Below are 10,266 nucleotides of genomic sequence, written 5' to 3'. Positions count from 1 at the left end.
ATCAATTCCAGGGGCCCTTAATAAAAAAGTTAATTTCAGACAAAGGAACTAATGTCGGAACGGAAAATAATAGATCGCTGTTTTGCTTTGCTCTTTGTCAAAACAGCTCGAAACTCCAAAACACTCTAAAATTACATCACTTAATCAGGGCAAAGGGAAAAAACAATGACCATGAGTAGTTCAGGCTCTACATCTGTTTTTCCATTTGGGAGCTGAAACTGTGATTGTCTACGGTGAGGTCACAAAGCATCCTGTTGCTAAACAAAGTGATTGGCTGTTGCCTGGCAAGGCAGTTAAACAGTTGTATTCATTCATGATGCAAATCAAGAGGAAGTGCACAGCTCTCCCCCAGTTTGTGGGGGGTTTTACCATAAGGTTACTGATGGGTAATGGTGACGGATCAGCGTCTGTGTTTTGATTCAGTTGGGTCGCGATCATCACGAGGAAATGACTTGGAAAAATCCCCTAGACTAAAAATGAGATGAACACAAAAACAAACCCGGGCAGTGGGTCATACAGACTTCAGAAAAGAAAAACACGTGGAGATATCCATGTGATGATGATATATCAGATGGGTGCTCTGTAATCTGTTTTGCCAAAGGATAATTATGTTAACCTGTTTCTGGTGTCCAGCTAAACGTGAGCGCCGTATTCATGCCCACAGACAAATGCACTTACGCTCTTTCAGCCTGAGCTGAGAAGTGACATATGCTAGTACTGCTTCAGCAAATTCCTGACCATCCCCAACTGAATCGCATTCCAGAAGGTAATTTGCCGCTAAAAGCATTACAGTAGTGAGGGGCTATCATCAAATCTGCTGAAACGGGAGGGAGGCCAGGAAAGCCTGCCATCCAGTGCTTGTGTATGAGTGCTTAACTGATAGGACGCTGTCTGGGACACAAAGCAGAGTGACATTCCTGACCTTGACAACAACTATGTTCTGTTGTGCTGATAATGTGACAATGTGAATTTTTAAACTGTATTGCTTAAGGTTGCTTTTGCAGAGATATGAAGACTTAATAGAGGTGATTTCTGTAAACTGTCAAAATACTTTCACTTTATGGTTAGGGAGTCTAAGAAAGCCATTTGCAGGGTGACTTCCCCGAAAAGTGTAAACACCGTGTCTCTGTGGTGCTATCAAAACATTAATCTGTTTGTTTGAGACCAGCCCGACACAGCAACATTCAACCAATAGTGTGAGTTTGGGGGCCGGGCTATGTTTGATTGACTGCTTGTAGAAAGGGGGAAAAGTCATTATTTCTCAAAGGTTTCTTAGAAAATTCCCTGAAAATAGAGAAAATATTCATAGTTAGTATGCAGTAAGTGTTATAAAGGCTCACCAAGGCTGCATTTTTTTGATAAAAAGAACAATAACAATACTATTCTATTATTTTTTTTAAATGTAGTTTATACCTGTGATTGGAACGCTGAATTTTCAGCATTACTCCAGTCTTCAGTCTCACTCGATCCTTCAGAAAGCATTCTAAAGTACTGAAGAAACATTACTTTATCGTTGTGCTGCTTAATATTTTTGTGGAAACTGATACATTTTTTTTTTACAGGGATTCTTTGGTGAAGTTAAACAGAATGTATTTGAAATATAATTTGTAACAATGTAAAAGCCTTTATTTTTCATCACATCAATTTAATGCATCCTTGCTAAATTGTAAATGTATTCGTTTCTTTCAAAAAAAATACTGAGTCTAAACATTCTAACATTAGTGTAAAGTTCATGAATTAATAACAGCATAGCCTAATTTAGAGTTGGGAAATTTTAATGAAAAATATTTCAGCTCATGTTCATTTTAATGTTTTGGCAAATCATAGTTTGAGATATCAATGAGCTCTCCATTAAAAAAGATAAAAAAAAGGGAGAGGAGCAGGAAACTTGATCAAAATTCTCCATTTAAGCCCATTGCTTTCTAGAAGAAACCATTATTAAAGTGATTTATGTCATTTTCCTTTCCTATGAAGAGGACTGACAGCAGTGCTTTCAATTTTAGCTGCATATTTAAAGCCCTCCAGTTATTCAGCATATTAATTTTGATATGGAATGAGTCATATCCGTTATCTTCTGCTGTTGGCTGGCGTTATTTGCTTACAGGCTCAAACCAAGACCAAACAATCCGGACAAACATTTCAGAAGCAAAAGCATCTCGTTTACCCACCCATCTCTGGCACTCATGCCCTGACAGAGACAATGATTTAATCCTGGACCCTGCAAAAGCCAAGCTCTGCTTTGAGGTGGCCCCCCCAAATTGAGACAAGTGAGGGTCATTTCCTGAAGGAGGGTCGTGGAATGCCGAACAGGTATGTCAGCGACCTCTGACCTCGTGTTTTTACTGGCATGAAAGTTGACCCCGTGTAAACCCCTGCTCTTCAGTAGCCTTTCTCACATGGCTTTGAAGTCCACTCATGGTTTTTCCCATAGTTCCCCTCCCTCCAATCAGGTTCTCAGGGGTGGAGAGGGGGGTTTGTATACTGGAGGAATGGAGTCTGAAGTTCCAAACTAGCACTTGAGTCGTCTTTATCATCGTGGGCTAATAAAAGCGCAAGCACTATTCGTGTCAGATGAGCCGGGGCACCGGGCGACTGTCACTCTCTCCTCTGCTGAGCAGGCAGCTATAGACATCAGTGCTGTCATACCTTCATACAGCTTTATATTACATAGACCCCCACTGCGTCTCCATTTCAGAGCGCCTCTCGCTCTTACCTAAGCGCGACCCATAATCAGCGCTGAAGTGCACAGAGAAGGTGACTCATTATAGCGGGCCGCAGCCTTTAAACCAGCTCTATTAAGCCTGAGCGAATCCCGCTGGGGCTAGCGATGCATTGTAAGAAGATGATGCACAAGACTTAATGTGGATGTGAAGAAAAAGGCACTATTCTGACATGCATAAAGCACTCTAATTTGCTGCCTGAATGATAGTAATCAAATGCCGTTTGGTTATCCATCATTCCTTGAAGTTCTATTTATTTATGCATTTGATTTTATTTCCATGGTTTTCTTTCTAAAGTGAAGCATTTCTGAGTATTTTTTGTTTCTGCTCTCCAGGGGAGTCGTGCATATCTTCATCTAGACGAGAGTTCAGATCTCTGAGTCATCAAAACGGAGCACCAGCATTGTGATTGAACTGAACAAAAACAGGATTCTGGGTAAAAAAAGAAACAGCACACAAGCACAAAAGCCAACTTATGAATCACACACATTAATCTGCAAATTGATGACTCACTGGCTTTTTTTGAGAAGCGCAAATTTGTCACAATGGTAACGGAAGGGAAAACGTGAGGGAAGTTTTATGTACCAGAGCTGTTTTAAAACTAAACACAAGGTCATTTGAGCAAATGGTTTAATTTTAATAATGGCACTAGCAGGTCAAAAAACGTATTTGGAGCACTGTTATTTTGGTATTATTTATATACTAATATAGATTTTATTCATATTTAGAATAATATTTTCGGTGTTTTTATCAAGGGGTTTTTTTGTTTGCTATTTACATAATTTATTTATTATTGATTTTATCATTTTATTTAGATTTTTATTTAGTTCTTTAATTTTATTTCAGTTTTTATTTATTTATTTTATTTCCAGTTTTAATTTTTTATTTATTTCAAATTTTAGTGCCTTAACTTATTTCAGTTAGTAGCTACTTCCTAATGTTCGTTTAGTTTAAGTTTTTCATCTAATGTTTTGTATTTGATTTTATCAGCTTTATTTCAATTAACAAAAATGTTTTTTAATAGTTTTAGTTTTATTTAACAATAATAACCCTTATTTTGGAGACACTTTAAAATATATGAATGACATTGCATTACATTACAAACTATTTTACATATTTATGATTAAATGTATAATTTAAATATGCATATTATATATATATATATATATAAGTATAACACATTTTAAAAGTGGAGCAATATTGGTAATTTGTTATCAAATTATATTCTTTCAAAAAAATTTAAGTGTGGCTTAAGTGAAATAAATTTGGAACCAATATCCAGATTATATTTCAATGCAGAAGTAAGGTATTTTCTTTGTACAAGACTTCTAATTCATTAGCTGCTATATAGGTAAACAACTACAAGAATAACAAAGTGCAATAGACGGTAAAACTGTTTGCATGACAAACCAGTGTGTTTATAATTATGAAAATATTTAAATAGTACACTATAAGGAATACCAGTTGACAATATCAAGCAGCATAATGTGCTTTTTTGAACAGCTCATTCAAAAAAGGCTGCATGTTATAAATTTCAAATACTTCATATGTTTTGATCAATTACTAGCTGATTGGATATGCACATTCTATTTACACTTGGCTACGCAAATGTGTCTCTGCAGAATGGATATAAATACAACCTGCCCACGCTTTTGCAAATATAACAGAGTTCACTTCCATGATGATGCTAATGCTGGGCAACAAAATTCTATGTTAAATGCCCTCTTCAGCCCACGGCAATTAATGTTTTTGAGTTTTTTTCGTTGCTCCATCCATGTGTCTCATCCACGTGTCCCAAACTTCTGTATACTGATGCTGTTTTGTTTGGGAGGAGTAAAGTTTACATATGCGGCCTGAACAAGCAGATGCATTTACACTTGGCCGACTTGCTGCTTTGTATGTATTTGAAACCACCTCCTCAGGGAGTCTGAGTGATCAGATTACTATACATCTCAAATGGGTCTTTGAGGGCATTTACACTTGGTCTTTACTACTTAACTATACAATTAGTAAAGATGAAGTGAAACCCCCTAATATAGGTTTACATTAGTTTTTTTGTTGATGTTTAGGCATATATCCAAAGGGCGGGGAAAATACAAAACACAGGGAGAGCAAGTGCCATTCAAACAATAATCTGCGCGGGAAAGAGAGGACAAGAGACATGGGGGATGGGTCTGCGAGTCTTTTATCTCAAATTTCCCACATCCTGCCGCTGAGTTTAAAACCGGCCACCCAATTTGAAAGAATGCCTGGTATGTGCCTCATTTCCATAGCGACTGAGCATTGTTCTCTATTTAAATAAAGCCTGTTGCCCGCCAATAGGAGAAACAAAAAACTTTGCGTGCTAATTTGAGATTAATGAGGTAATGCAGTGCATGCAGTCTTCATATGCACTTTGTAGACCTACTTCACATGACTGGAACAAAAACAAAAGTGCTGTCCATTGGGATGATGACGCATTTTATGTACAGAAAAGGAAAACGTGGGTTGCATTACACTGCAGAATACTTTTTACGTTGTTTCTTCCTCTTTGACCATGTGAGCCGATTGTGTTCCTTGAATGCAATATACAAGGAAAACTTTAAAGTTGCACATTTGTGACCCTGGACTACAAAGTCATAAGTAGCTGGGGTTTTTTTATTTGTAGCAACAGCCAACAACACATTGTATGGGTCAAAATGATTGATTTTTATTTCATGCCAAAGATCGTGTTCCGTGAAGATATTTTGTAACTTTCCTACCTTAAATATATCAAAACTTAATTTTAGATTATTTTGATTAGTTAGAACTTCAACTTTAAAGGCAATTTTTTTCAATGTTTTGCACCCTCAGATTCCAGATTTTCAAATATTATATTGTATCTTAGCCAAATATTGTCCTATCCTAAAAACCCATACATCAATGGAAGGCGTATTCATTAACCTTTCAGATGAAAATAAAAAAAACTGTAAAAAATAAAATAAAATAAAAAAAATCACCCTTATGACTGGTTTTGTGGTCCAGGGTCAAATGTACTTTTATATTGTTACTGTACTAAAGTCAATTTCTTTCGATCTATCTATGCCTAAAAATATATATTTTCTATTATACATGTATTTATTTGTATATAATGCGTTCGTACATATTAATATGTATGTATAAAGCATGCATCTATTTTGTAGTGCTCTTAATACTTCTCTGAAATAATACTCCGAATCTGCAACGGGGGCTTTGTTATATACATTCATGTGCATCATTCTCCCTGTCTGCCCCACGCCGGCTAAACGCCCTCAAAAAGCCTCGACTAGTTTGGCGCGTTTTGATTCCCGCCACGTCTACGTTTTCCTTTATTTTCATATTTGATTGACTTTTTTCTGCAGAGGCAGGCGCATTACTCATTGGCTGAATCGTGTTTGTGGGCGGGGCCACGGTTGATGTACGAGCATGCACCCCTCCCTTTTACTACTGGGTATATAACGACTCTTGCCCCTCCCTCATGATTCAGAAAGCCGGGTGTTTGTGTCCGTCGCGTACCTCAGACAATAATATTTATCTTCGAAATATATTAATCGTTTGTTTATTTAATTTCATATTCTAAACTGGAATAGACCTTGCGCGGTCGTTTAAAGTTCGTCTCGAGAATCAAAACCCATCGAGCCTCGATGAGAAGGGATTTCTTCAGGCTTCTTCTAGACCGGATCCCTCAAGTAGACCTTCCCTACATCCATCTCTACACGACGGATTTCGACCTCAACATTGGAATAAACCTCAACCAGAACTCGCATTTCGGATTATAAAATGCTGCTGTCAAAACTCAACACATTCGCTCACATTTCCACCGTGGACATGCCGGCGAAAATCCAGCTTCAAGGTTAGAGGACGGTTATTCTCGCGTGTCTCGGTGTGTGTTGTGGTTTTGGGCTTGTTCACGTCAGCAGACTGAGTGTTGGGAATGGCGCGTGCGTCAGATTTCCAATTATTTCACGTCTTTTATCAACTCTTACGAATCTATCGTGTCTTTTATCAACAGTTAAGGAGAAAGAGCCGTTCGAGAAGGTGTATCAGGTCGGCTCTGTGCTGGGAAGCGGCGGTTTTGGGACGGTGTATGCGGGTTTGAGGATCGCCGATGGCGCGCCGGTAGGTTCCTGAATAGAGTATTTTTGTTTATATAAGTGTGATCGTTTAGACTGTTCATAACGTGTGTATAACATATATATATATGTTTACATAATATATCACTTCACTGCTTAATAATGCATTTATTTACTATTTCTAGGTTGCCATCAAGCATGTTGCAAAAGATCGTGTGACTGAATGGGGAGAGCTGGTGAGTTTTTAATTAAAATGCTTATATTAAGATTTGTATCTAAAATATCGCACGTAAATAATAAATGAGAGCGTCACTAAAACGAACATGTCCTCCGTTTCCAGCCCAATGGCGCGCGCGTCCCTATGGAGATCGTCCTGCTAAAGAAGGTCGGCACCGGATTCCGTGGCGTGATCAAGATGCTGGACTGGTGCGAGCGACCGGACAGCTTCATTATCGTCATGGAAAGACCGGAGACCGTCAAGGACTTGTTTGATTTCATCACAGAGAAGGGCGCATTACCGGAGGAGCTCGCTGGGAACTTTTTCCGCCAGATTCTGGAAGCGGTGCGTCATTGCCACAACAGCGGCGTCGTTCACCGAGACATCAAGGACGAGAATATCCTCATCGATCTACGAACCGGCGATCTGAAGCTCATCGACTTTGGGTCGGGGGCATTACTCAAAGACACCGTTTACACCGATTTCGACGGTAAGAGCCATTTGCATGACCTTCAAGCCAAGGTTCCCACGGTCACGGAAAACGCGGCGGGACCGGGGAAAATTAAAATACGTGCTTATCTAGCCTCATGGAAATTTGTGTCGTGAATATATAAGTTATGCGTATTTAAAAATAAATCCGTAAACAGTAGTCCGACTTTGTGAGGGGTTTATAAAGTTTATAAACAAACCAAAATTATAGGCTAGAAAATGTATTTTTAAATGCGTTTAGACATTAAAATTCGATGGTTGTAAGGTTATGGAAATCCTGCCAACCTCTAAAAAGGGTGTAAGTTATGCTTTCACGTTTTAAAACAAGTGTATCAAACATATCTGCCATTAATCGCTTGATAAATGTGTATTATGACCCCCTTTCATCGTTGACTAGCCATGTCATCTAAATGATTTGTTTATTTTTGTATTATGTTGCTTTGGGGAAAAGGCATTTTGCTGGTTTGTGGGTTTGGCGCCCCCTCCGGTGGGAAATGGAATTATTACAACTCAAAGTTTGTAAACACAAGTCACATGGCAACCAGTTTCTCCACATGCGCGCGCCTGCCGTCACGCTCCCGAGCACATGACTGTGCACATTAATGCTGCACTATAACCATAATGTTCGAACAGACACACCTTTTTCCTGCCGCACCTTTTACTACAGTGTTTGGTATCATGAGGTATTAAAATAAATACTTGTTTTATTGCATTTTTGGGGGTGTTTCAGTGTTGCAGAATCATGAATTTAAATGCATTTTTCTGTTCTCTCTTCAGGTACACGTGTTTACAGTCCACCAGAGTGGATCAAATTTCACCGCTATCATGGTAGATCCGCGACCGTGTGGTCTCTGGGCATTCTGCTGTACGACATGGTGTGTGGGGACATCCCTTTTGAGCAGGACGAAGAGATCGTACGTGGACAGGTGCTGTTCAGGCGGAGAATCTCCACAGGTAAGACTCACAGATCACATGACGCTGCCTTCTAGGAGGTTTATGCGTTTATTGCAGGGCTATAATCGCATATCCTGTTGTTTTACAGAGTGCCAGCAGCTTATCAAGTGGTGCCTGGCCCTCCGCCCTGCGGAACGCCCGTCTTTCGAGGACATCATCAACCACCCTTGGATGCAGAACACGGTGCCCCCTACAGACAACACTGAGATCAGACTGCACAGCATCAGCCACGAGCATCAGCCAGCTGCTTTCCCAGCAGTCACTGTGTGCAAATGACTCTATCTGAATGCATACGTAGAGACTTTCCATTACAGCAGCAAACCACCCAGGGGACCTGCGGACTGAGCAGTGCAAAAAAAACCACACGTTATTCTTTTGTTTTGAGCATTGCTGCTAGGCGGGAGTTCTAGGCTAGGCCAAGAAAGGGAGAGGTCCACCTTCTAGTGAGATCTGTTATCTCTCATCTCCTGCCCCCCTGTGGCTCAGGGTCCCATAAGGCTGGCTCGTAGTTACCAAATGACTGTCAGCACTGCTGTCGGACACGGGTAGATTGAGAAGCCCATCTCAGCCAGTGTAGGGAGGAGCTCGGGGACGCCCGATGCAGCGTCTACGAGGAGCCATGCTGCAGTGAGGGCCGATCTGTGGCTTTGGCGTGCCGTCAGGGCTGTTCCTTTAGGAAGCAGATCAGCCGAGCTTAATAATTTTAGTGCCTTCTGTGCAAGATCAAGGGTTTGTTTTGTTTAGTTTTTTTGGAAATACTTGAATTGAGTAATAGCCACTGTAACACTCTACTCCTTAACCAGATGTCTTTTTTGACCTTCTTGCTTCCACTTTACCTGCTCCTGGCAGGTAACTATCGGTCTTACTCTAATACGTCAGAGAGAGTAACCAAATCGACCTCACAAACCTCTGCAGAATAATAAGTCTTACCTCACTCTTTCAAACCGCTCTTTCTTTTTCCTCTTCCTTTGTACTGAATAACCCTCAACAACTACCACTCATTGTCACAGATGCACAAAGCAATGCAACTACGACGTAAAAGACTACATTTTCTGCATATTATTTTTGTTTATATTGTAAATAGCTCGGTCAGATGACTCGATTCCATGATGAGGCTTATGTGTAAATTATATTTATTGGAGTGTCTTAAAAAAAAAAAAAACGAGATTGAAGTGGAAGTATTTATTTATTTATTTATAGAGAAGCAATTTTTTGCAAAGTTTTTCTCATTCCACCACTGAAGGGCCCACAAATTATTTAAATGTATTTTTACCATATTTAAAGCCTTTTTTGAGAACGATATGTACATATGTTGTAAATAATCTTTGAAAGCACTTCTGTTTCTCGATGCATGGAGTACTGCTGATGGTAAACCATACCAGTCTGAAGTCGTGTTTGTCACCTAATTTAAACTGTCTGCTGTGCATATGTTGGAGGAACTGACCTCATGAATGTTTGAGGAGCGAGTGCTTATACATGGTTTCTTTTTCACCTTTAGTAGGCATGATTGCAACTCAGATTTAGTTTTTCTGATTTAGCAATGTAAATTATGTTTAGAAAGCTATTTTTTTACACAATTGTAAATAAATATTTTTTTTAACATTCATTCTGGTTTCCCGGGTATGATTTGCTTTGTTTGGTTGATTACAGCAATATCAGTCAGTGGTATTTAAACAGACAATCAGCAGATGTCATTTGAGAAGTAGAGATGGACAGATTGCAGTGGTATTAGCTGTAAATCCATTTAACTAACTTTAATAACGCTCTTATGGTTTTATATTGATAGTGTATCTTTAATCTGAGGCGATTAGGACCA

The 10,266-nt window shown here is 39.3% G+C and overlaps 1 protein-coding gene across 1 annotated transcript; it reads left to right on the top strand.

Annotated features, from left to right (window-relative positions):
- The first annotated feature begins 6,197 nt into the window (after positions 1-6,197).
- LOC306848261 (serine/threonine-protein kinase pim-1-like) lies at positions 6,198-10,056 on the top strand. The gene is made up of 6 exons (XM_079382710.1): positions 6,198-6,570; positions 6,730-6,836; positions 6,976-7,026; positions 7,131-7,497; positions 8,274-8,450; positions 8,539-10,056. Exons 1-6 carry the CDS (start codon positions 6,498-6,500, stop codon positions 8,724-8,726), a joined length of 963 nt encoding a protein of 320 aa, XP_079238836.1. The 5' UTR covers positions 6,198-6,497; the 3' UTR covers positions 8,727-10,056.
- Positions 10,057-10,266: the final 210 nt, after the last annotated feature.

This window comes from Barbus barbus (assembly GCF_936440315.1).
Source record: "Barbus barbus genome assembly, chromosome: 28".
In the NCBI taxonomy this organism is placed as follows: Eukaryota; Metazoa; Chordata; class Actinopteri; order Cypriniformes; family Cyprinidae; genus Barbus; species Barbus barbus.
The sequence above is the reverse complement of the archived record's forward strand: the minus strand, read 5'-3'. Positions and strand labels throughout refer to the sequence as shown.

Excerpts from the sequence above, each read along its gene's own strand:
- LOC306848261 (XM_079382710.1), top strand. The coding sequence starts at position 6,498 with ATGCTGCTGTCAAAACTCAACACATTCGCTCACATTTCCACCGTGGAC. Across the intron at positions 6,571-6,729 it reads GGCGAAAATCCAGCTTCAAG|TTAAGGAGAAAGAGCCGTTC; the intron begins GTTAGAGGACGG and ends TTTTATCAACAG. Across the intron at positions 6,837-6,975 it reads GGATCGCCGATGGCGCGCCG|GTTGCCATCAAGCATGTTGC; the intron begins GTAGGTTCCTGA and ends TACTATTTCTAG.